Source organism: Perca fluviatilis, chromosome 11 (genome assembly GCF_010015445.1).
Source record: "Perca fluviatilis chromosome 11, GENO_Pfluv_1.0, whole genome shotgun sequence".
NCBI lineage: Eukaryota > Metazoa > Chordata > Actinopteri > Perciformes > Percidae > Perca > Perca fluviatilis.
In genome coordinates this window covers 10,891,362-10,918,427 of record NC_053122.1, presented here as the reverse complement: position 1 = coordinate 10,918,427, position 27,066 = coordinate 10,891,362, and the positions used below count along the sequence as shown (strand labels likewise).

Sequence of the window (27,066 nt, the reverse complement as noted above, 5' to 3'; positions counted from 1 at the left end):
CCAAAACGGAGGCAATAGCAGCTCCTCGAGTCAGTGAAAACTCTCCTGCCTCTCAGCTGTAAGCATCCAAAGCAACATCTTAAAGAGGTGTAGGTGGACGGTACTAAGACTGACACAAGGAGCTGTAGGAGCAAAAAAATTAAAATAAAAAAAATAACTGATTTCTGATTCCATGGGCTGTAATAATGCTCAGACAGAAAACTTTGTAAAATAAAAAATTAAGTTAATGTTTTAGTTCCTGTTCTTTTTGTTTTCCTCTAAGCTAATTATTTGGTTTCAACATGCTGGCATGTCTTTTTTTTTTTTGCCACTTGGATTTTCTCTAAAATGCATATTTAATGAAGACGATGCACTTGTAAAAAGGCAGTTTCACTTCACTGGATCTTCGTTTCTACTATGCATATGTAACCCGACCAAGCTCATCAACAACCATAGGACATTTTTTTTTTTCTTTTCTAAGAAACAAATCTATGATCTACGAAATCACCCTCTTTTAGACCCAAAAGAAGAAGGGGGGAAAAAAAAGAGCAATGGGAGCAATCCCAGATGCACCTTACTCTTCTCGCCAACACATTGAATTCCGTTCCACACCAGTAAGAACACTGTAGGCTCACACAAGCATAAGAAGGCAACATCTCAGAGGGGACGCAAAACTATAATAAATAAACAATAGCCAGGTTACATTGATATAACTCTGATCTCACAAGAAGAGGCGAAGGGACAATGGAATTCTGTGTGGTTGGGTTTGGAGTAAAAGTGGGCATAATTTAGTTTGCTCAAGTGCAAAGAGTGAAAAGAAACTTTCACATTGATGAGGTTTTGATCAGAGATGCTGAGTCAGGCTTTAAAACAGCAGCTTAAAAACACCAAACACACCTCTCTCTCCTCACACAGAGCCCCCCCACCCCACCCCCACCCCCCACACACACACACACACACACAATACAGCTCATCACTCAGAGACTTTGGCTGCCTCAAAGTTGACAGCCAGCTTTCTGTGCTTCCTCTTGCCGGAGGAGCCAGGGGTGTGGCCCGTGGCTGGGACGTTTTGTCGAGGGGGTGTGTGCGGGACTGCATTCATCGTGGAAACGCCGTCGACTTGACCAGGACTGGACGAGGAGGGGTTGGTGTTGGCGGCGTATTGGTGCGGCTGGTCGACTTTACCGCCCTGGGTTTCACCCGGAGCCAGAGATTGGCTGTGCTGGTTGTGGGCTTTCTGGGACTCATTTCTGCTCACAATGTGGGCGGCGCTGTAAAACTCCCGAGTGTCCTGGTTCTTCTTGTTGGCCGAGACTCGCTTCTTAGTCACCTGTTAAGGTCAGAGGACAAGCGGAAAGCTAGGTTACCATGATTGTAGCGTTACTTTATCAGCATAAAAAAAAAGAACAGAAGGAACAAAATAGAAATACAGCAAACTCTGAATGCTCAGTTCATACGTGTAAGTCTACCTGTAATGGAATAAATTGGTTGTGTGAGCCGATGGGCACTGTTGTTGCGGGCTGGGGGCGGGCGGCACCAGGGAAGGTTCCTGCTGCTCCGTAGAACGACTGGTTTTGATGGTGGGGAGGAGGCAGCGGCATTCCCCACAGAGGGGCAGGGCCGAAACCCTGGTGGGGCAACAGCAAACCACCTGGAGAAGAAGAGCAAACTCATGTATTCATAGGGCTCTTCATCTCAAGAACGTCTCAAATTAAAAAAAAAAATAAAAAAAATAAATAAATAAAAATAAAAAGACATTACAATTAGAGAACAGACAAATAAAGAGAGACAAGACACTGATTGAAATGTTGCACAAATTGTAGACACATTTCCCAAAACCTGCAAAAATGTATTTTGTTGTGATTTATGCTTAGGACCTTTGGCAATGCCGAAAGAAGAATAAGATAAGAAGAATTATGCTGACAATAATCTTGCAGGTACAGCCACAGAAAGCTCCCGACCATCTACCACACACTTATCCATTTAAATTGTAAGGAGAGAAGACCGACCTTGCTGGTTGAAGACAGGGCCCATGGCTCCTAAGGGTGGGGGTCGTATCTGCCCCACTCCTGGGTATAGAGGGGGTGGGAGGGGGAAGCCAGATCCCACTGAGTTCTACAGATGAGCAAGACACATGGAAGCTTTAATTGTAGATCTGTACAATAATACCTACTTATGCACTCACACTCCCTTACAGATTGGAAAGCCAAGTAGTCAGTTTAGCAGGTTTTAGCAATAGCTAAATGTTATCCAGAAAGAGCACAAGGTGTTTGTCAACCTGTTTAACTGTTAATAGGTCTTGTTTTCTTTTCCTCGGGGTACCAGCCAGAGGGCTACAGTTAATTTAAAAAAAAAAATGAAAAAAAAAAAAAACCAGGGTTGTGGCCAAAAAAGTTGAACTTCGGAAAGTTAGCGCAGTGACCGCTCACATACATGCAAGTGCACATTTCAGGTCGATAACTTTGTAACGTGAACAGTGTGTCTACCGTTTACCTCACGAGGAAAGATAAAACAATCGCTGGCATAATATCTTTCCGGATTTTAATCAGAGTTTATATCTGGTAGGTATTAAAAACCGCTATTCAGTGTTTTGGCATCTGATAGCATTCAACCTCATGGATCAGTAACTCAAGGGGGACTTCCCGAATCCTGAAACAGCACGCCACCTACAACCCTTTGCGTTGTTTTAACACAGGGCTGGTCTGGATGCCCACTCAAGTCAGGGACTGGTGTAATCGTAATTTTCTGATTTCAAAACACATTCAAATTTAAATCATCGATATTTTTAATGCCTTTTGGACGTTCTCCAAAAGAAAAAAAAAAAAGAAAAAACTTCACATTTTTGACACCAAATGACTGAGATAAAAATCTCTCATAGGAGGAACAAATAGTGCGAATGATTTCTGACTACCATAGATCAAAATAAGATGGCTTCCACACCCCACTAACCATTGCAAGCTTACATTCTCAAAAACATAAACACTAATTTGTGTGTGTGTGTTGTACCAGTCTTTGGAGGGCAAAGAAGGCAGCTTTTTCCTTGGCATCATTTTCTGATTGGCACTGGGGACCGTGAACCATCAACCCATTGGACAGCTTCACCTGACACACTACTGTGCGACCCTGTGGAGACAGAAGACGCATACTTTAACACATACACTCACACAAGGAACGCAGGTACATACGCACGCACGCACAACCATCTGGCATATATCTACACCCTGCAGGTAAATAAATATATGTGTGCTGCAAACAACTGTATTACCTGTCTGTTGCCTATGTAGCTGAAATCGGGTGGTGCCATTCCTAACCCCACACAGACACACGTCAGCTCTGACACCTTACTGGTCAGCCCAGCGTTGGAGAGGTTAGCAGAAACGGCCAATGCGGGAGAAGCCATTGCAGCGGCATCGCCGTGGGGGGCGTTCATATTTGCTGCTGGAAAGAGAAAAATGGGATGAAAGGGGGGAAAAAAAACAAACCTTAAAAAACATGGTTTAAGTTGTATACAGACGGGTGAGCATCCTCTTCCTGGGTATGCAAATCAGGTTGCAGTACATTTGCTTGTGGTGTAGTACGTACCTAGTTTCTTGGATGATCGTCTCCTGTTCTGCTGCTGGCCACCGGCGTTATCTGCCTCCTGAGAAGAGGGACTTCCTGTTCCAGCACCGTCAATCTTCAGCATCTCCTTCAGCATCAGGGTTCCCTTCTGCAACAACAGACAAGAAACAAACCCAGTTCGATTATCTTGACCTGTCCTAGTGAGAAGCGATACAATGACTGGATTGAAGTTAAATGATGGCGCACACATGCACGTTCTAGAGGATTTCAAGGAACATGTTCCGTTTTTGTGTACAGTGATGATCATCATATGCATTAAAGTAAAAAGCTTAAAAACTATTAAGGCCATTTCATTTTAAAATCAGGATGGAATAGAAAGAGAACACTTGGCCACAGCTTGTTGAAGAGGCCTGAACAAAGTCATTAAAGTTGGATTTAATCACACACATTGGTCAGCCAATTAGTCTGTTCACTGAACATTCTGAATGTTTGTACTATTATCGTTTTCATATCAAAAGCTACAGTGGACATGATTAGCAGTGTGTTACCCAGCTGCAATGACTTCACAACAAAGAAATGTTGACTGCTGTCTGGATCATTTCCTCACTCTCAGCTTGCTTTCGTTTGTAAATTGTAAAACACACAAGCTTGACTGAGGATGATTTTGTGGAGGATCATCACTGCCAAATATTCATTCCAGAATTTTAACCTATTAAATGCCAGTTTGTTTTCATAATGGCAGTGTTGTTTTTAAATGGGGAAAAAGAAGGGAATAAAGTAATTGTTTTACTTTTAGTCTACTTATTAGACATCTTAAACTATCTTTATCTGTGATACTCACCATGGCGAAGGACTGCGGAGACAACGGGCCATCTGACTGGCTGGAGGGTGCTTGAGGAGGAGCAGGAGGGGGCGGGGTCTGCTGGTTACCCGTGGAGATCTTGAGACTGGCTATCAGGTCCTCAAACTCAGTCGTAGCCTAAGTCAGAGAAATATGTGGAGAGACAGAAGCGTGGAGACATTTGTTTACACATACACTGTGGACATATTTATATAAAAAAAAACAAAAAAAAAAAAAAACGATTCCGACCATTGTGGTTAAAAACAAGCCACTGGGTGACATTGCCTAGACCCATGCACTGTCCCTTACAACTTGGAGATGCACATAAAGTGATCAGAAGAAAACCTTATTGTGTACCTTATTGGCGGTGTTCTGTGGGGGGAAAAGGGAGTTGACATCTTCATTTTTCTTCAACAGTCTGATGCCACCAACTGGGGCCTGTAAAATATGCACAAACCATAAATATTCTAGCCACATATTCACACACATGAATATCACATATCACTTATACATTAAAGCAAAGGTCTGCATCCAAAAACACAATTCAGCTTACTGTACACACAAACACACACAAATATACATAAACAACTTATGCATATCACTCTAGTCCAACAGCATTCTTTATATATTATTATTGCTGTAACATTTATATATTCTCCCACGCGTGCAGTTCAGGTTAATAAACTGCTTAAATCTGAGTTATGTGTGAGACTGTCAGCCTCATCATGCTCTCCAGCTTATGACCTGTCAGTTTTGTGAGCCAGCAGGTGTGGTCTGAGCAGGTGTGTACTTACAGCTTCGTTGGAGTGCTGGTTCTTCCGCTGTTGGGAAAGTCCTTCCTAGAGTTGGAAACACGCACGGTTTTGCTTTAACACATCACATCTTCATGAGACATTTTCAAATCATACCAGAAATGCTTTTATGATTTGTATTGCCTTTCATAAGCACAACTGTGCACGTGTAACTGCTACACCAGACCATATTATGGGGGTTTGAACCCTAGACTGTATAAAAGATGGACATAGTCTCCGTGATGTCCCTCATAGGTTTCTGAAGAGCCAAAATGAAGCTCAAATTGGGTTTCTCCCCGTTGCTACGGCCTTTGCCATCTTGGCAGTGCCTGACGTCGGCTAATCTAAACATTTGGCAAAGAGGTGGAGCGTGGATGGAGCTGAGCCAGGCTGAATGAAGCTGACAGTCTATGGTTGCATAATGCTCTTAATTATGCAGAAATGTAAGCCTGTTTAAAGTTAAAATAACTTGACATGTGTATAACAAGTTCTGGAGAGGGCCAGCACAATATTAGTCTTTTCTCACTATTAAAAGGTGCCGTAAGTAGGATTGCGAAGATCCAGGACTTAGCCAAAAAATTTGAACATCGAAAAGCCCAAAAAAAGTCTCCGAAGCCCCTCCCCCCACAAGGGAGAATGAATGTGCGTGCATGAGCAGTGATTGACATGCAGTTAGACACCACCCTTGGCCCTGATTGGTGCATCTGAAAAGGGAGCTGTGGATCTTTGCAAATTGCATTTTTAATTACCTGCTTCATGTAGTTCTACTCAAACATAGGGTCAGTTTCAGCAAATTAGATCAGAAAGTTAGTTTTATAAGGCTTACCTACTGCACCTTTAATATTTTAAAAATCCCTCAATCACACACTTTCACACACAGACGTACATTGTGCCAGTGAGCAGGAGGGTTGAGAGGAGGACCGGAGTTCTGCAGAGACTGCCACACATTACTGTACTCCTGGAGAAGAACCGAGACAACATTAGAAAATGTATATTTGTAAGGTCACATATTTTAAAAAGGGTCTATAGAAGTGAGAAGGGTTTACACATACAGGTGACTCTGCGCTTACCTTGGACTGTTGTTTCTGGATAGGACCCTTAGAGGGAGAGTTCCTGTTGCCCTGGGAGGCTGCCTTCCCCATACCATGTTTATTGTTATGCTACAGGGGTGGAGAGGTGGAATGGAGAAAGAAAGAGAGAAAGAGTTTATTTGAAAGGGAAGAAAAAATTATTTGGTGAGCCATCCAAGGCCTAGTCCACACAAACGTAAGTATTTTTTATTTTTTAAACAGGGTTTTTTGCCATCGTTCGTTCTAAAAAAAAAAAATTTATAAAAAAACGATCCACACATGCAGTCTAGAAAAATCTCCATCCACATGAAAATGCATAAACACAATTGAAGCACTGTCAAAAGCATGCTAAGCCAACAGGCGGCAATATAACCACAGTAGCTCAAAGAAGAAGATGACCAATCAGAAACCTGGAAAGAAAGCTCTGAACCTTAAAAAAAAACATTACCGGAAGACTTCCCACCAACTAGAAGTCTGACGATAAACATTCTTACAGTTCATTAAAAGTTCAAATCAGAAAACCCTTACCTGTGTGGGTATAAAGGGTGAACGTGGAGAGTGGTTCAGGCCGGACAACTGGCGTTGTGAGTTGAAGTTTGCGGCTGTGGTGGGCTGAGGTTTGACGATGGCGGTGAGTTTGTGGGAGGTTTGATCCACTCGCGTTCCGTGGGAAAAGTTAATGAGAGCGCAGGGAGGGAGGCGGTAACAACGAGGTGAAGTACACCTGAGGACAAAAAGGAGGCATGTCTAGTTTGAAATCATTCTGGTGTGGAGTGGAAGGCTTTTACTTTCTACACCTAAGTATTATATTTTAGTTTACAAAGTAGTTACTGCAGAGTCACTGAGTGCGATTACCTGATGGAGAGACCTCCAGCAAATTCTTCATCAAAAAGCACTTCATAGAGAACCTCTGCCTCACGATCCGCTGAAGACAGACACAATATAAACTGTGAGAATTATATGTTACATTTATTTTTTCTCCTTTATATCATTGACATCATACCCTTACAAAAAGGTGCTGGAGCTTTGGTAGAATTTTAAACAATTGAGAAATCAGGATGAAAAGAAATTAAACTGTGTCCTCACCTCCTTTAATGCCGATGACGGTTCCTCTGAGTCCCAGTGGGACAGTGAAGCCCTCCCTGGTGTTGATGACTCTGTCAAACAGGCGATACTCTGCATCCGGGTCCGGAATCACTCCCTGCTGCTGCTCCAAGGGCTACACACAAACACAGGCATTCATATTACATGTTCAATACATTGTAAACATGTACAGTACATAGGGCTCAACTAGCACTTATTTTCATGATCATTCATTATTATTATTATTATTATTATTATTATTATTATTATTATTATTATTATTATTAATCTGCCAATTATCTTTTCAACTGATTTATTATTTGGTCAATAAGATCTTTGGTTTTGGTCCATTATTTGGTCAAAATGATGCCCTTCACAATTTCCTAAAGCTCAAAGTAACATCTTCAAATGAATTGTTCATTTCCAACCAACAGTCCAGAACCAAAAGACAACCAATTTATTATCACAATAGACTAAAAAGAAGCAGCAAAATGTACTCACCCTGAAGAGGAGATGAGGCTTGACGGTCACACGGACTTTCTTGGTGCTCTTCTTCACCTAAGAGAAGGATGGTGGGAGTGACACAGTGATAGAGAGGATGAAGAGAGATGTGTGAATTGAGGGACAGTGAGTTCACACAGAGAGAACTTCTTATAATAGGTGCTTTTCGTCTGCAGGAACTAGGAACCCCCTGATCAGAGAGTAGTACTTTCTGAAAGTACAGGAACATTCGGTGTGGGGTTTGCTTGGTTGACTGTCGCTGCTTGGGCAAACACACACACACACAGAGCGGCTGCTTTAACCCGCTTCATTCATAAAACAAGGATGTACTCTCATATTGATTTATGACCATTTACATTTTTTTTAAAAGACAGAAAAAGAGAGAGAGTTTGGGTACATGGCGGTGCTTTGAATGAGAGAAACAAAACCTTATTTTCTGATGGTTTGTCAGCAGCTATGATCTAAAGCACAGTGAAACTAAATCTATTTTGTCTGTGTTTTTTAGATGAAATGGGCAGGCACACTGAACTGCAGGCTGCACAGTGGGTTTACCCCTGCGACCACCAGCAGCCCCCGCGTTCGTCAGGCTCATCCCGCTCATCCGACTCTTCATTTCCGGTAAATGGTCATTGAGTCCGACTGCCCACTGGCCGATTCAACGTGTCAAATCGGCCCAAACGAACGGCGACGGTTCCTCCGACTGACGAACAGACTCGGGTCACCGATCTCGCCAGACTGCCCGACGGCCGATAAATCGGGTATGTGTGTCAGCGCCTTTTTACGTCGGTGGACTAATTTGCCTAATCTTCACAGCTCTTTAGATCGTGGAGGAAACGCGCACAACAATCAGCTGAAGGAACCTTCTAACCCAGTTCCTTTAAAAACAGTTCTGGGGACTTAAAAAGACCTTAGAACCTGTGTCGTATAGTAAGTGAAGGAAGTATCCTGTAGTTTGAGACTGTGTATGTCAGTCACCTTGGCTTTCTCCACTGCTTCCTCGATCCTCTCCACGATGGCAGAGTCCAGCACCTGTAGGTCACATGAAGTCCTGCCGATGGAGCTTACAGGGTGACTTTTCAACCATGAGGTGATTTCGGCAACCCTCTCCGCCCTGTGGGGTGTCCATCAGTATCAGATATCACCAATAAATACACCATCAATTCAATTAATTCAGAACTGTGATTGAAAAACTGAAAAAATAAAATTCAACAGAGTTCAACAGAGGTAGATCCAGAGGAAATGCTCTTATATAGGCTGAGACTCCTCTTATTTTTATCTGACAGGGCTGGTAAATATTTAGGTTTTCCTCAGTAATTGTTCAACTGCATTGTGACTGAACTGCCATTATGTACCCCAATCACAAGAGATTAAATAACATCTATGTACGTGTTTGTTTTACCCATTCTGGTCCTCTTCAGGCCAAATGTCATCTTCATAGAAAACATCATCATGACCATTTCTTGACACTGAGTTGAATACCTCAGAAAATCTAGAAAAGCATAAAGAAATATTTTAAATGTTAAAATACTGCAACATTTAACATACACTATTTTAGACTGTGTGAAGTTTAAACAAGAATTCAACACATTTCAAAGAATTAAGGACTCTGTTAACCGCAGCCTGACGGTAGATGAATAAGTGTTCTCACAGGTTTTATTTATTTTTTACCTGTCCAGGTATTCGGCCAGTAGTTCCTCCACAGCAGCAGAGTAGAGCCACTCCTTTTCAGTTCTCTTGGTGTATCCAGGAACCTCCTCGTTCTTCTTGTTGAACTTGAGGTTCAGGCCGACGTTAGCTTTTTGCTCTCCACAGGGACTGCAAACAATGCAGAAGAAAACATTGGTGCCGAGAAAGTAGGAAAAATGAAGATCTGATGAGTGAAACAAACAAAACCTTTTAATACAAAAGAAATGCAGAACAGCCATGCCAAAAATAGGCACATTAACCAGTTACATTTTTTTTTTTTAAATAAGCACACAAGGTTTCTGCCTGGGAGAGTGAAGGTAGCAATCTCCAATGGTCTGCTAAGATTTCATTCACTACTGATTTACACAGGCCATGAAAGTGCAAATTCTTAACATTTTACATATTTAAAAAAAATATGTAAATGTCAGAATAATAAGTAAATAAATATGGTAAATCTCAGCTTTAACCACTCACTTCCTCTTAGAGCCTCTACCAATGAAGATGCTTCCTGAGAAGCGGGAGACAAGGTAGCTGGTGATGCCGAGACGAGATGCCAGGACGTACCCGGGGCTGTACTTCACACAGTACTTCTACAAAATACAAAAGACATGCAGCCATACAGTAGATACGTGAGGCTCAAACGGGTGTGCGTGGGAAATATTCTCAGGATCAAACACCATTTCTCACTTAAAACGACTTCACAAGTCTGTATGTGTCTCTTACATGCTGATTCTGGATTAAGGGTTCCAGCTGTGGTTCATGCGGCACACTGAAGACCACTCGTACCCGGCCGTCTTTAATGACATCACTGGAGTCTTGCACCTGTTAAGCAAGTAATAAAAGAGACGGTGATTCTCATTTCAATAAACAAACAAGCCGACGTGTTGCTTTCCAAAAATTATACACAATAACCAAGAACACTTGCTAGATGAAAAGCTTTAGGATCAGAGGAGTTTTTAGAACAAGACATTGCAATCAAGTTAATATAGGAGAGAGAGTACAAAAGAAAAAAAATATTTTCTTGTTTATAGATTACTTTAGCTTTCTGGTATTAATTGTAGAATTTTTAGTTTATCATACCCATTCATTATTGAATACTACTAATTGAAGTTCACGTCAGTATTACACTATTTTAGGATGAGTTTAAAAGAGGACCCAAACCTCTTACTTCCTGATGTCCAACCAGGATTGCAAGAATAATGTGGGTCAGTATAGTTATAAAATGATTTATTAAGTGGCAAAAGGACAACTGATTTTCATTAAAATGTTTAGAGAACAATACAGTATATACACACATACAAACATAACTATTTTAGATCAAAATACATCTTAATTTGCCTTTTAAAAGTAAAAAAAAGAAAAAAAGAAAAAAAAAAGAATACTTTGATAACTTGTGAGTTCCTGTGTTTGACTGTCCATTATTTCCACAATGATGTGATCCTCTGACTGAAGGAGAAAAGAGATCACGTACCTCGCCCATGGCACCGTAGTAAGGGTTCCCCACCATGAAGACAGTGGTTGCTGGAGGAAAGAGCTCGTCTAAGCTCTTAAAGCAGGTCAGACACGAGTAAAAGGCCTTGATGTCCTGAGAAGACGAAAGGGAAACGTGGAATATTGGCGAGTGCGTTAGTGAGTGGGTAACATAGGTGATGAAAGAGTCTTCAGCATTATCAGTTAACTAGATATCAATGGGAATGTGCATCTGTATCAGTGATGACAATAAACATCTTACCAATAAATAAAGTTTGAAATAAAATCCTTCATTCTACTCTGTCTGTATAATAAACAAAATATGTGCTTGGGCCTGGAGTATGTGTGCCACATTTCACAAAACACTGCTTACGTCATTAACAGACACATAGACACATTTGTAAGGTTTATTTGAAAGTTTAGATGGATTGAGCCCATCTGCAATCCTCTGTTCAGGCTGTTTTATCTGCCGCCTCGCAGCCCTGCTGGAAAACACCACATCTTAGCACAAAATCTAGGACTGACTAGTACTGCAACTAAGTGTGTATCAGTATGTATGTGCTTGAGTGAATAAACCTCATGGAACCGAAGGACTTTAACAAGGAGTATAATCTGTCACTAACCGTTGCCAATGTATTTTTTTTTTTCATTCATTCATTCATTCATTCATTCATTCATTCATTCATTCATTCATTCATTCATTCAGTACAGGCCAAACGTTTGGACACACATTCAATGCGTTTCCTTTTTATTTTCATGACATATATTTACATTGTAGATTCTCACTGAAGGCATCAAAACTATGAATGAACACATATGGAATTATGTACTTAACAAAAAAGTGTGAAATAACTGAAAACATGTCTTATATTTTAGATTCTTCAAAGTAACCACCCTTTGCTTTTTTATTAATAAGGGAAAAAATCCCACTAATTAACCCTGACAAAGCACACCTGTGAAGTGAAAACCATTTCAGGTGACTACCTCATGAAGCTCATTGAGAGAACACCAAGGGTTTGCAGAGTTATCAAAAAAGCAAAGGGTGGCTACTTTGAGGAATCTAAAATATAAGACATGTTTTCAGTTATTTCACACATTTTGTAAGTACATAATTCCATATTTCATAGTTTTGATGCCTTCAGTGAGAATCTACAATGTAAATAGTCATGAAAATAAAGAAACATATTGAATGAGAAGGTGTGTCCAAACTTTTGCCCCTATGTATGTATGTATGTATGTATGTATGTATGTATGTATGTATGTATGTATGTATATATATATGTATATATATATATATAAATAAAACCGGCGACCAGATTGAGCTTCTGCCACCGTACTCAATTCATGGAGCATAATTGGTCACAGGTTTCCATGAAACGTTTATCTGTGTATCCCTTTCTTGTTTGTGTATGCATGTACCTTAACCACAGTCTGGTAGGCGAAAGGCAGGACCTGCTTGGCCCACTGTTTCTCAAGTTCCACCACCCCGTTGGCTTTGGGGACGTATTTCCTTCCTGTCAGCAACTGGCCGTACAAAACCACCGATGTCTCATTCACCATGATGCCTTTCCTCTTCAAGAAACTGCGAGAAAAATAAATTGTCATTTATATTGCTGTTGGGTTTAATACATTACCAAGAAACCTTCTAGTGTGCAATTGCAATGGCTTTAAAGGTATCTTACCCACTAAGACATGAGAAGCAATATGTTTAAACAATATTACTATGAACATTTTTAAAACCGCTGTGTTTCTCTATGAATTCAGAAAACAAAGCATATTGTTTTGTTGTTCATTGTGCCTTACTGTTCAGTGAGCCCCTGGACATCCTTCACCCAGTCCTTCTGCTCCTTGTCAGACAGGCGGGTGACTTTGGTGGGGGGAGGAGTGGAGGGCCTGTCATACACTCTTTGGACACCAGGTGGTTCCTCTAGATAAAACCTGTGAAACAGAGTGAAAGATTTCACTTGTAATTGATGTCTCACCCAGCCTAGAAATCTAGACGCACCCTAGCAGCAGCAAATGTAATTTGCAGCCAGGGTCAGTCTAGCAACTCTCCGTTGGCTTGCAAGCTGGAAAAAACAAATTCTGGTCAGGCCTATCACATCGTGTATAGAGTCGGTGGGCGGGCTTAACATAAGGACGGCAGAGTTGCGACGGTTCTGCGTGAATTCCCTGCTACTCTGGAAGTCTTGGAGTTAAGCTTTTCTTTGAGAAAAGAACAAAGAACGGCACTGAAGCCATTCTTAAAAAAGGAATATGTGTTCAGAGTGTGCTCTGGTTGGCTATGAGTGAAGAGGGAATTTGAAAGACAACCGTTTATCCCGCCCCTCGGATTGAGCCCTGCCAATGGTGAGTTCCCAGACCCAACATCTTGATGTGGGTCTGGCTTGTCTGGCTATGACTCTCCGATACAAAGACGGAAATTTGTGCTAGCTTAAGCCAAACAGACAAGCATGTTACAAATGGTGATCGTGGGTGAGGTTTCGCCATCTGATATTTTAAAGCCACTTTGTGTAGAATTTGGCACCCCCTGGCGGTAGAATCTAAAAGGATCTCTTTTTCAGCATCCACAGAGTTATCATGGGGGTGCGTCTTTTCCGTCAACAATCTTTTCATTTCAGTTCTTATTGACTGAAAAATCTAATAACATGAATCCACAGAAATTCTAATAAAATGGCAATAACTTCATACACTGATTTTTAATACATAGGTTGAATCTTTCCAGATTGAGAAAATCATGTGATAATCAAAAACAATCTTCCATTAGACACATTCAACACATAATTACTTCCATTATTGGCCCGATAGTAATTCTTACTTGACATCGCCATCTGACACTGCAATGATGCGAGCTTCCTCTAGATGCGGCCAGTTGACAAACACCGGCTTTCCCAGTACTTGGGCAGCAACTTCATCACATCCCTAACGAGGCAGAGGAAAAAAAGACAAGAGGGATAGAGTAAATGTGATATACGCAGTGTGCAACAGAGAAAAGGATAAGTAGACAAGAACAAACCAGAGATAACTGTTTTTTTTTTTAAATAGCATTTCATACATTTCATTGTAAAATTCTGTATTATTTATGCAGACATTTCATTCAAAATTCAATAACTAGTAAGAAGTACTACACATTATTTAAATATTTGTTTTTAAATAAGAAATTCTGCTCACAATTTGAGTTCATGTGTTGATGAGGCGTTTTCCTACATAATACAGCTGCACATTGCAGACTTAAATAGGTTGTTATAAGAACTAGTAAAACTAAACTTTTTCAGGGATCCTGTGACTTTTCTTGAGCCCCATCTAGAGGAAGCTTTCATCATTGCAGTGTCAGATGGAGACGGCCAGTAAAAATTTGTATTGCAGCAATAATGATGTAATAAGTTCATGCTACTAATAATCATTCAAAAAGATTTTGAGTGATTAAGATATACACTTAAGCTATTTGATATTTCATGAAGAAAATAGACATTTTTATAAAGACACATTTTGAGAAACTCTTTAATTATTTAAGTCTGCTTTAAATATCTTCGGCAGGTTTATTTATTTATTTTTTCAAAAGAGATCAGTAAAATGAAAGGAAAGCTCACTGCCTCTGCGTCCTGGCTCGGGAGGATCTCCAGCATCATGTTCTCCCCTCTGCTGCTCTGCTGGAACACAACCACCCCACTCTTCTTCTTAAAGAACTAGAAGAGAGTGAGCCCATAAACAGGAGAGAAAGAGGCAGAGATAAGAAAGAGAGACAAAGAATGACTGACGAGTTTTAATGATTCTACTTCAAAAAGTAGTCTACAATAAATAAACCCAAGCTATTACCGAGACACTCCATCAGACCCTGTGTTGGGGCTTAGAGCCTTTAAATGTAACCCAGCCATGCAACACGAATATACTGTATATGCACACACCCACACACCTTGTGTTTGATGTGTTGCAGTGTGGGGAAGCCACAGAAGTACAGAGATGAGCGGTCGAGGCGTCTGCTGATGTGGTCCAATTGTACATGCCAGGCATCCATAGGGATGTCTGCTTTCCTGTAACAAACAAACACAATACAGTCCACCTGCAGTGAACATCAGGCTGAATGTGCACTAAGTGGGTATTACTGGCTGAGTTGGTTTTCTTTGGTTGCGTTTGTGTGTGAAAGCATGCACAAATAAAGCTATTCTCTGAACCTGCAATGTGACAGTAAAACCATGACCAATTCCACGCAGCAAAAATTCAAAACAATCCTTCACTAGCTTTCCCTCTTTATACATCGTCAGCTGAGTTTGTATATGTTTCATGCAGCTTTGTTAGAAAAACAATCCATCAGAAACCGTTACATCTTTATGCTATATGAACAGATTGGACAAGTGTACTTCCATCACTACTTTCACATTCATTACAGATCAGAGTGAAAACATGTCCACGTAATCGTTCTATTTCATAATAATCTGCATACATTCACTCAAATATACACACTATATACAATATATATGTGCATATAATGTGTGTAATTCTATACTTTCTCCTTCTGATCTTGTGTGTCCTCGGTCTAGCAGACATGATGAAATGATTTTATGGTATTTAAGATCATTTGAGAAAGACTACTTCAATTCATGTAAGTGTGTACCTACCTGACATGGCAGTGGACGATGTCGGGGAACAGCTGAGGCAGGGGGGAGATGTACATGAAGTCTATTTCAGAGTCATATGAGTAGACTGCACACTCTGTGTGACGATTCCTGGCCTTCTCTTCCTTGGTCATCTTGAGATTATAGGGCTCCATGGCTGCTAGTAAGCACCTCTGTTCAATGAACACACATGAGTATGGTTGTTTTAACATAACCGTGGCAGGATTTCTTTTCCTCCATCTGTGTGTGTGTGTGTGTGTGTGTGTGTGTGTGTGTGTGTGTGTGTGTGTGTGTGTGTACCTCATCTATGAAGGGAATAAGAACCACAGCCTCCCATTCCTGCTGCTTGCCATTGAGGTCCGTTTTAAAATCAACAGGGTAGTACTCAATAATGGGCGAATTTTCACTGGTCATCAGGTGCTGAAACGTCAAAAACAATAAATTATCATCTTTATCATTTCACGTTTGGATGTTGCATAAACCCCAATATTTGCTCCTTTCTAGATATTGTTCCACATGCAGACACATTTGCGATACTTGTACTTGTAAGTGAAATCCCAAACATTACCCTGTAACTCTCAGGCAGCAGCTCCTTGCTGGCAGCAGGCAGGACTGCCAACAGTTGCTGGAAGGGCATGAAGGGTTTCTCCAGGTCAAAGGTCAACTTTAACTCCGATATGTTCCTGATGTCAGACAGGAAGGGAGCGTAGTGGTAGGGGTAGTACCTAGAGAGAGGCATACAAACATTATTTAAAGAAGGATTTAAAAATCAAACTGAAGAGAGCAGATGGATGGAAGGGGAAAACAGTGCTCTGATTATTGTCCTCAACTTAAAATCAATGTTTGTTTTTTTCATAACTAAATGCTTCAATGACTCATTACATTCTATTTTTTTTCCTGATTTGCTTTTTGACATCTGATACTCCCTCACTTCTTAGGAGAATTTATTACATTATCTGAATTCCCCCACAGTGCTGGAATGAAAAGGATCAAAGAGTGGAGAGTAAGAAATATTAAGATGACGTTCTCACCAGCTCCAGGACTGAACGCCGTGGTAGTAGTAGTGGAGAATCCACTGTATACCTTCCACATAACACTTGGCCTGCTTGGCTAGAAAGTCACTGCAAATGAGAGAATAAAGACATATTTTAGGGTCACTTGCAAATTACAAGTTGATGTATGGGCATCAACTACTGTAAAGCGCTACCGAATGTTTACAGACACATATATGTTTGACCTTACATGTCCAATCATTTCTCATGTACTCTTTTTCTGGCCTGCTGAGGGTGAGGAAACTTAAAAAAAAGCACCTGGCAAGAAGGATTTTACCAAGATTAAAAACTGAAATCTTTAATATAACGGTATCACCACCCACTTGAAATGCTTTCTGGTGTATAAAATCAGGTATTGTGTGAACATTTTGTCCCTTTGTCTTAGCGTTTCATATTGTTGAAAATGGACCGGCTTACTGTGAGACTCTCAGTAGAGACCACCAGAACCAAATGTATTAAATAGTTTGTCATCAACTTCATGGCCAGTGTGGTGGGTGACAAATGGTGTGTAACGTTTAGACATGCAGGTACACTTAAGGTGGTGTTGTGATGCGAGACTTCATTTGTAGACTTTTCCTGCATATTCTTATGCTTTTTTGTTTGTCCATAATCTGCGAGCCCTAGATATCTCCTGTAGTTAAGTCTTGTTCTTCTATGCAACGCATGTGTGTATGCGTCTATACACTCACTCAGACACCACATCTACGCCCATCTTGGTCATATAGTAGGTGCGCTTGTATTGTCTGAACTCCGTTTCAAACATATCGTCCTCCTCTTCCTCATCGTCGCCTACTCCTCCTTTTCCTTCTCCAATCACTCTTTCAGATGAGGTAGAATCCTGCACACACACAAGTTATTACTTACAAGGATACATGACTGAAACTGTACATGAAAACAATGAATGAATGTTGGGTTTAATTTCTGTTATTGCATACCTGTGTGTGTATGTCCGTGTGTGTGTGTGTGTGTATGTCCGTGTGTGTGTGTGTGTGTGTGTGTGTGTGTGTGTGTGTGTGTGTGTGTGTGTGTGTGTGTGTATGTCCGTGTGTGTGGGTGTGTGTCCGTGTGTGTGTGTGCGCACATGTATGACTTAAGAGCAGACCTCATTCTTGTTGGTTTCTTTGCTGGCAGCCTCCCTTTCTGCGGCCAATCCGGCCGCCTCATTCAGATACTTGTTTCCAACTTTACTCTCAAACCACTTCAAGTCGACAAAGATTTCACTGAAATGTTCCCGGTCAAACTGGAGGAAAGAAAGGAGAGGGAGGAAGAGAACAGATTTAAACTTGGTATGGTAGTTTCTTGAATATATGCCATCATGTAATAGTTCATTAAGAAACCCACTTAATTTAATTGTACACTAACTTTGTGACAAACCTCTCTGCAGACTCAACTACTACTAATGCAGTGGGGTTTTTTTTCCAGTATCTGTTGCACATGCACTAACACCTGCTCTTTAAGGTCCCACATTGTAAAAAGTGAGATTGCCGTCTTTATTACAAGCCACCAGGACTTTGGTGCGGTTGTGATGTCACCACTATACTATATAAGAGTAGAAAGTGTCGTCACAGTCATTCCCCCGGCCAAATAAATAATATGAACCTGGAAATGAGCATGATATGGGACCTTTAACATTTTGAAAGACTGTCAATACTTTAAACATTCCAAGTTGGTTAGTATCATAATAAGTAGTGAATCAGTGTCGTCTCACCTCAGCAAGCTTCTCAATGTACTTCTCAAAGTTTCTGAGATTTAAATGGCCGTTCTCATTCAGATAACCTGAGTCAGAAAATGAGGGGAAAAAAATTCAGTTTTTATGTGTATGATATACATTGTAGAATGTATGTATTAGAAATATATCAAGACCATGAGAAACTCAGCATCTTGCTTTACACAACCATTTTAACTCATTTAAAATAAGTACAATGTTATGTTTATGATTTAGTGTGTCACTCACCCCCCATGGTGGGCAGAGCACTGATGTACGTCTTGTACAGCAACGGCAGAGCATCATGACTGATGTGAAGATTAGGAAGGTGAGGGATGAAATCGTTTCCCACTAGGAAACCCATTAGAATCCAGTCGTCTATTATTCGCTCCAAGTCATAATCAGAACCAATCTGATTCTGTAAAAACACCCATAAACATAATCTGAATACAGAGTAGATTTAATACAGTAAAAGGGGAGTATATTAAAGACACACAAGCTTCTGTTAATACCTTCCATGCCACGGAAATCATGTATCACGTTTCCATTAGGGCTGCACGATAATGGCCAAAATGATAATCACGATTATTTTGATCAATATTGAGATTGCGATTAATTATCACGATTATTAGTAGCGACTCTAGAGTCATAGTGAGAGAAACAAAGTGTCTCCCCTCTTCTTTCTGACCACGGTGGGAAATCTGTAGCAGGAAAAGTTAACCCTCTCCTTGATTTCACGTTGTTTATCAAGAAGGAGAACCAGGAAATGAGTCGAAGGGGAAATGCAACGCTACCAAGCCACGGCCGAGCGACATGCGTCGCGGCGACGTGTAGTTACATTTTTCGAGAGGTGCACGTCAGGCTACGGCGTAGGGTCTGGCGTAGACGCAGAGAGGTCTGCAGGGGTACGCCGTCGACTCTAAGCACAACCATAAAACGGCCTTTACTCTGTCCTCTGTGACTGTCTACATCTAAAAACTATTTTACTATTTTAAATATCGCTCAATTACGCAAATTTGATCGTGGGAAGCCAAAATCGTGATCGTGATTAAAATTCGATTGATTGTGCAGCCCTAGTTTCCATAATTAGCCTGGAATTTTTGATGATTATACTAACTAGTACGGTGCCCGTTGAAAATGTTTGGAACGGGCCCATTGCTTGGCCTGTGGTATTGCTGCTTGTAGAATTCTTCAAAACCAAATTGTACCCTAAAATTACTTACAAAAGGACACCAAACCACTTAATATGCAACTCTACTGTATAGCCTACTACTGACTTAGTGATTTAGCTGACAGAACGTGGCAGATTCAGAATGTAATCACAAAATATCACAATTACAATGTGGAGTAATCAGACATTAGCCTCATGGACTCATGGCAGTCGTATGATTGTAAACCAGCAGAGGTGTTAATTTCCATACAGGTTTAGTGGCTTGACGGTGAACAGTGAAGTAGGGTATTTGATTCTCGGGGGTATTTTGGCGACGGTAATGTTATTAGTGTTATAAGTTAGCAGTAGACTTAATTAACCCAACCCAGGGTGAGTCTGATAAAAACTGCTGTGTCTGCCCGCTTCAGCTCTGAGATCTTCTCGCATTGCACAGCTCTGTTAAGGAATAATCTCAGAGATTCCGTTATGTTCTGCCTCTGTTTACACGCATACATACAGATTTGTCTCGCTTTATTAGATAGATACTGTAATAGTGTGTATGTGTGTCTCTCCCTCTCACCCTGAGCCCAGAGAACTCATAGTCTATGTACTCCCTCATCAGAGACAAATGAAGCAAGTGAAAAGTTGTCTCCTCTGGAGCCGATATCCTAGAAGAAAAGAAAAAAGAAAAGCAAAAGGGATCAGAGAAGAAAATGAAACTGGGAGAACAGAGTATGACAGAACTGACGTGTAAAGAAAACTGGGGGAAAATAATTAAATAAAACAACTATTCAAAAAAATGAGAAGGAAGAGAACCTTTTCTGGTTTTTCTTTCCTCCAAAGCGGACCTCTTCTCTGAGCAGGGAGAAATTTGGCTCATGGCTGGTCAAACCCAACATGATCTACAACACAGAGAGCAGGACAGTGTGAGCATCCAAAGAGGGTGGGAACACTAATGTACATCCTGATCTCAGGGAAACACAAACCCTACCAGGTCAGCATCCAGGCCATATAGGCAGTGTCGGGTGTTTGGGTCGTGAGTCGGCTTGGAGTTCTCAGAGCGAATAAACTCCATGATCTTGTGTTCTCCCTCCCCTGGAGTCTGTGATGAAGAGAAATGCAAACTTAGTACAAGCGATATTGAAGCTATACCAGAATCACAGTAACTGGTAGGGGTGCACGATTCAGAAAATGACACGATTCGATATCAATTTTCAGGCTCAAGATTCAATTCAAAAATGATTCTCGATAAAAAAAATAAATAAACGATTCACAGTATGTAAATGTAGTTACTTTTCCCATGTGATTGCAGTAGACATACAATAAAAGAAAAAAAAGAAAATAGATTTTGGAATTCTATGAATCGATTTTGAATCTGTAGAGCTTGAATCGCGATTCGAATGTGAATCAATTTTTTTGCACACCCCTAGTAACTGGACACCAACATTGGTGCTGATGTTCGTGCCGCTGAAACTGCAGTGGCCATTTTTTCTTTCAAACAGCTGTTTACACACCTCATGGCCAGACAGGTAGACGTTAACATTCTGCCATAGCTTGTCGGTGGAGAGCTTGTTGTGGACAAAATACTTGAGCTGCTCCTGGAGTCTTGCCATGAAGTCAGTGCCTGGAAGAAGGCTCAAGGTTAAAAAGGAGTTGCTGCCCACTTGACAGACACATTTATATCTGATAGGTTAGGATTGTATACATGTCTTGAAGTCTTGGCTGGTGTGAAAACTGTCAATCAAACTGTGGTATGGACTTAACTGGACCAAAAAAGCCTGAAAAGAAGGGTCTCGGTTAACAATGAACTGATCAAACTTTTTCCTCTTCCGATAAGGATTCTGTAAGTCAAGTCATGATATGTGCCGATTCAGAATACCGATCCTATACCAGTGCTTTTTTTTTTTTTTTAAACTCAAAATGTATAATCTATATATCTCACTGCGTAAAACTCATTTGTATGTAAGATAACAAAATGGCATGGACTGTAGTGTAGCTGCTACATTGCAGTCACTTTTAAATGAGTAACTGTACAAATACAAGGGGTAGGACACATTATAACACAACCCAGATTTTCCTCTGGGGAAAATCCCTGCACTAAGGTGGTATGTTGTTACCAAGGGTTAAGGAAGGATCTTGTAAAAATGATCATACAGGTCAGTTAAATGATCTCCTTCTTGACAATTCACAATCAGCAGATAGATTCAGTTGTAGTTTAGCTTTGGAATCCATGCTAAAATCTACTATTGTGAAATCCTGTGGTTGGTTGCTTTCACACCACAAATAATGCTCACCCAATTCCACAGGGAAGTGGACAGAGACCGCGTAAAAAGGTGGGTCTCGGTCCGGTCGTTTAGTCAGCACCAGAGTTTGATTGACAGCTTTCGCACCAGCCAAAACAAACTGAACCAAACAAATGTCAGGCAAATGCACCACATTTCATATGAACCATACTAAACAGGTTGGTATGAAAGCCCCCTCAGAATACAACAGTGCAAACTGAAAAGCTTGAGTTAAGCAGAACTCTGACACTTGTTAGGATACAACAAGTTGTCCCACATGGAACCAGCAAATTCACATTTGTGGCAACCTGGTAATGACTTGCTGAAGTATCAAACAGATGGAGAAGAAAGTCATAGTGATTCCAAAATAATTTAGAAATTCAACATCATCACTTTTCTAGATTTGGAGAAGTTTTCAATTGAATTCAATTTTATTTATAGTATCAATTCATGAGAGTTATCTCAAGACACTTTACAGATAGAGTAGATTTTCCTTTTAATGTAGGTTAGAAAAAAAATATTTCCCTTTCCTGAAATGAACAGGTATCTGACAGGTATGTTCTGCCAAAACTCCTTTTATCAAATGTAGTGTGTGATGTTCATTTTGTGTAAAGCTTGAGAGCATTCCTACCAGGAGTAATACAGTTGGAGTCGAAGCGAGCCTCTGTGGGAAGCACCTCTCCTTTTTCCAGAGCTTTTTTTATCTTGTCCTCTGCTTCTTTGGCGGACCTAGACATACAGACAGACACACAGACACACACAGATATAAAAGAGAGCCGGGCAAACTCACAGTCTCAAGCTGTCTGGTTTCTTCAATGTTTACCAAAGCAAATGTTGAATTTTTGTTCTAGTTTGTTTGAGGATCATTCTGCCTTATTAGGCAACACCAGAAACATAACCACTAAACCATAGAATTATACCAGACATTGTATAAATAAATACATTTGCAAATATAGTTGTCATCTTGATCAGATAACCAATATTTCAACAGAGAATGTGCCAATTTTTACGGTTGAGATTTAACATCATGGTGCAGACATATTCATAACATTCCATTTCTTCAAAAGAAAAAAGGTCCAAGGCACTCTTCTTGCAAACATTTTTGCAAAAAGAGTGCCTTGGACCTGTTTTCTCTTTTTAATTTTTGTGTTCCCCTCCCAAATAGCATCTTGATGATTTGTTTGAACTTCTGAGCACTCCAGACTTTTTTTTCTCTTAAATTCCATTTCTTCATTTAGTCATGGCTAGAAAAGGTACTGCAACAAACTAAATTTAACAATCAAGTTATGTTTGATAATCATGTTCAATTGCCTTTGAGATTAAGAGGAGAAGCTTCGGTGTGCAGGCTACAAGTTTATATATTTTACCATGGGGTAAAAATCTTTCCATAAAGTTGAATGAGAACAATAATAAGACCACCTTGGTAATCTTATGGTTATAACAGTAAGCTGTGTTCACCCTTTCATAATAAAGCCAGAAAAACAAACCAACATTAAATTCAGGTCAAAGAGCAAGGTGAGATGATCCGAGCTGACCCAGTTTGGACGTCATCCAATAGACAAACAGAGATAATAGTTTCTCCACGTTTCATTTATCCTAAATCCATGTCTACCTGAATCTCCGTCCTCGCTGCTGGTTCATCTTTGCCCTTGGTGCCACGCCATCCACCGCCATGAAGAAGACCTTGCGTGGCTTGATGATCCTGAAGAGCACCTCCAGGTAATGGAAGATGTCAGCAAAAATCTTTTCCTCCGAAATGCGAAAGTGGACATCCTCGTCGTTCGGGTGGGAACACTGATGGATAATCCCATTCATGTCCAGATAGAGATTGTCAAATTCTGGAATCTGAAGAGAGATTGAAACAAAAGACACAAATGCAATGACTACTACATTGTCAAAATGTATTTCTGTGAAGTGACCAACTATAATAAAAGCTGTTGATATTCCTTGACTGCCTGGAACACATCTCTCAGCAACAAAAAATATTGCAGCTCTTTTGGTTTTAACATACAGTGGTGTGTCTGCAAGGGGGTCTCCTTCACATTTTGAAGGAGCCATAAGTGAAATAGTCAACTCATATCGGTCACCAAAAGCATTCTAGTGGGCTCCTCCAGCCTGATACAGACAAACAACCAACAAACTCTCTCCCATGACATTCACATCCAAGTTGAAATCTAGGTTAAGAAATATAGAGGGGCAAAATGTACTTCATGTTTTTTTAAACTGTTAGTGTTGAGTGACAGTATCAGAGAAGGGAATAAAACACATTTTCCATATCCACTGTCAACCAATTTAAACCTGATGGCATAAAATGTCCTTTCAATGTCTTCACGCACATATCAAAGATGGCTTACGCAATAAGAGTGACACTGAGCAACGTCCAGCTGATGAAACAGCTGCTCAAGCACTGAAATACTATCTGCCCAACTACACGGGGAACTGGGTCACTAAAATCAACTTCAGTGCCGCTGAAGTAGCCTAAATAGCTAGCGAAGTAATGTAAGGTTAACTCATCAGCTACAGGCTGACCACATCACTTTTACATTTTAAACAACTTAACGGACATTGTAAAGCATAGCTAGTGGCTGTAAACTAGCGTTAGCTGCTGCCTCTTTAACGTTCCATCTCTTGTTAGCGTAAAGTTGGTTAGCTGACTGTGAGGGGTTTATTGTTGTTCAGAATGTTCCAGCCCAACAAAAACCTAAATTACCCGGTGGCATCCTATGTGACGTTGCTAAGTTATATTCACGTTGACCGGTTAAACGTTAAAATGTGTAACGCTACAAGTAACGTTAACGTTAGAAGACAGCAACAACAAAAAAACAAGCGAGTTAACGTTAGTGTTGGAATTTGGTAAATAACGTTACGTCATGTTGTTGGTATCGTTAAATAAACAATGGAGTCAGAAGTTAATAGCAAGACATCTGTTCTGTCGAAGAGCAAAACATTGGTAAGCTAAGTTAGCTACGTGGAATAAAAGTTCCACGGCCCGCTTCTGTTGTAATTAGCTCGCTAAGCTAACGCTGCGGCTATGAAATGTAACGATATTCATCCTTAACGTTAGTTTCCTACCTGATGTTCCTTGACAACTTCACTGAGACAAGGATAGCGCTCTGAAATCCATCGGTAAAATTTCGGTACTCCCATCTTCACCACGAAAGTCTCAACCTCTGGATGAAATTAGCAAACAGTCAAATACGAAAAAGATGTTTAGCTAGCTATGGTGAGAACAACTAGCTAACGTTAATTGCGCGTGGTCCTTCTGCTAAAATATTCCGCCGCTACTCTGAAAACAGTCGTTCCATTTTTTTGTTTCCTCCCTGTAGTTGTCCCTATGGGAACCGGTCTTATAATACATCCATCCATGATGTAACCCCCCGCCAGAAAATAAATAAATCAATTACAAAGAAAAAGGTCCAAATATTAACTTTTTAACTAAAATGAGCTACTAAATCAACCATTTGATTTAAAATTCAATCATGGCATTTACAGAAGCTGAGCACTCTTTCAGAGCACTGGAGCATGGTGCTGCTGATAAGTGTCTCTCTATAATAAATGTTCTAACTAGGCCCGGGTTGGATAATCGGGAGCACCGGGACGCAAAATTTCAGGACGAAACCTACTATGGCCATCCATGTACGAAGCATAGGTACGAAGCATAGACTGTTACAGTCTATGGTACGAAGCAGCCCGATTGGTTGGGGTTATGGGATTGGTCGGGGGATAGGACCTGTTACATGTAAGCATGGACGCCTGGCCAATTAGTAGTGTGTGAATGCTATTGAAGGGCGGGTCTTGGCGTCGCCATAGTGGGATTCGTAATATCGCCACCGGAACGGTCTATTTTTGGCCACGAGGGCCCGGCGTTCAGTCATGGTAATGTACTGGATTGAAAACATATACCGGTAGTTGAAATATACCATAGATCGCTATCCCTAGGCTGTCTTTTTATGTATTTATTCTTATCTTATCTTCTATCATGCAGCCCACTAAAGAGTGCAGTCTGGTTATTATGACGTGCCGTGTTTTGACTACGTCCATGGGTTTGACTCGTTCGACGGCACCTTGCTCAAAAAAAAAGAAAAAATCGTCACCTGAAAATGAGTTACACCGTAAACTGTGACCCATCAGGAAGTGTGACCGCAGAGGGCGCTGTTGCACATCGTCTGCTCGTGCGTGCTAGACAATGGAGGGCGAAGAAGAGCATGTACGCAAACGGAGTAAACATTAAACGTCCACGGAGTAAACGTCCACGGATGCAAGCTGTATGATTATTCGCGATTTTTTATTGCTTCCTAAGGAGAAAAAGTAAACCGCTGTTTATCTGAAAGTAAATAAAATATATTAAGGTACATTTTCTCTGAAATTTATCTAAACATGTATTTCTTTGTGACTGCATGCACATGCATGCACAAGTTACATTTGTAATAAGCACATTGGCTAAGTTGTCACAATGTGTGACCCCAATGTAACTGCTTAATAAAGGAGTTAAACTTAAAAAATATTGTTTGGGGTAGTTATATCATGTCTTCACATTACTCTGGACCCATGTTTTCTTATTTGGAGTCATCACAGAACCAGTATCTCAGAGGTCACCATATATGACAAGTATCAGTCATCAGAATGTGTGACCTCACTGTAACTGCTTAATTAAGGAGTCAAACTTCATAATATTTTCTGGTGTTGTTATATCATGTCTTCACACTAATCTGGACCCATGTTTTCTTATTTGAAGTCATCACAGACCCAGTATCTCAGAGGTCACCATATATGACAAGTATCAGCCATCAGAATGTGTGACCTCACTGTAACTGCTGAATTAATGAGTCAAACGTCAAAATATTGTTTGGGGTTGTTATATCATGTCTTCACATTACTCTGGACACATGTTTTCTTATTTGGAGTCATCAGAGAGCCAGTATCTCAGAGGTCACCATATATGACAAGTATCAGTCATCAGAATGTGTGACCTCACTGTAACTGCTTAATTAAGGAGTCAAACTTCATATTTTCTGGTGTTGTTATATCATGTCTTCACACTAATCTGGACCCATGTTTTCTTATTTGGAGTCATCACAGAGCCAGTATCTCAGAGGTCACCATATATGACAAGTATCAGCTGTCAGAATGTGTGACCTCACTGTAACTGCTGAATTAATGAGTCAAACGTCAAAATATTGTTTGGGGTTGTTATATCATGTCTTCACATTACTCTGGACACATGTTTTCTTATTTGGAGTCATCACATAGCCAGCATCTCAGAGGTCACCATATATGACAAG

The 27,066-nt window shown here is 40.5% G+C and overlaps 1 protein-coding gene across 3 annotated transcripts; it reads right to left on the bottom strand.

Annotated features, from left to right (window-relative positions):
* Positions 1 to 922: 922 nt before the first annotated feature.
* Positions 923 to 26,051, bottom strand: xrn1 (5'-3' exoribonuclease 1). Of its 3 annotated transcripts, none has more exons than XM_039814635.1 (41): positions 25,879 to 26,051; positions 23,397 to 23,629; positions 22,416 to 22,513; positions 21,017 to 21,126; positions 20,494 to 20,604; positions 20,319 to 20,404; positions 20,083 to 20,170; positions 18,602 to 18,770; positions 18,356 to 18,423; positions 17,750 to 17,887; positions 17,337 to 17,485; positions 16,627 to 16,716; positions 16,164 to 16,320; positions 15,896 to 16,015; positions 15,599 to 15,768; positions 14,896 to 15,013; positions 14,573 to 14,668; positions 13,801 to 13,904; positions 12,786 to 12,920; positions 12,402 to 12,564; positions 10,984 to 11,097; positions 10,236 to 10,334; positions 9,987 to 10,102; positions 9,495 to 9,641; positions 9,226 to 9,315; positions 8,802 to 8,937; positions 7,827 to 7,883; positions 7,329 to 7,461; positions 7,098 to 7,167; positions 6,771 to 6,966; positions 6,243 to 6,332; positions 6,059 to 6,130; positions 5,176 to 5,220; positions 4,739 to 4,819; positions 4,382 to 4,519; positions 3,562 to 3,688; positions 3,245 to 3,417; positions 2,986 to 3,102; positions 1,989 to 2,094; positions 1,449 to 1,630; positions 923 to 1,309 (listed from the first exon to the last, which is right to left on the bottom strand). In XM_039814635.1, the coding sequence occupies exons 2-41, from the start codon at positions 23,597 to 23,599 to the stop codon at positions 953 to 955; spliced, it is 5,019 nt and encodes a 1,672-aa protein (XP_039670569.1). In that variant the 5' UTR covers positions 23,600 to 23,629; positions 25,879 to 26,051; the 3' UTR covers positions 923 to 952. The 3 variants fall into 3 exon arrangements, with proteins under 3 accessions (XP_039670569.1, XP_039670568.1, XP_039670567.1); XM_039814634.1 differs by lacking the exon at positions 25,879 to 26,051 and adding an exon at positions 24,857 to 25,092 and having other exon boundaries at positions 3,245 to 3,414; XM_039814633.1 differs by lacking the exon at positions 25,879 to 26,051 and adding an exon at positions 24,857 to 25,083.
* Positions 26,052 to 27,066: the final 1,015 nt, after the last annotated feature.

What these genes read in the sequence shown, in the direction of transcription:
- xrn1 (XM_039814633.1), bottom strand. Translation starts at nt 24,931, where the DNA reads ATGGGAGTACCGAAATTTTACCGATGGATTTCAGAGCGCTATCCTTGT. An exon ending in CAGCGAGGACGGAGATTCAG is followed by an intron (nt 22,514 to 23,396) that starts GTAGACATGGAT and finishes CTGTATGTCTAG; the next exon opens with GTCCGCCAAAGAAGCAGAGG. An exon ending in CCTGAAGAGGACCAGAATGG is followed by an intron (nt 8,938 to 9,225) that starts GTAAAACAAACA and finishes GACACCCCACAG; the next exon opens with GGCGGAGAGGGTTGCCGAAA.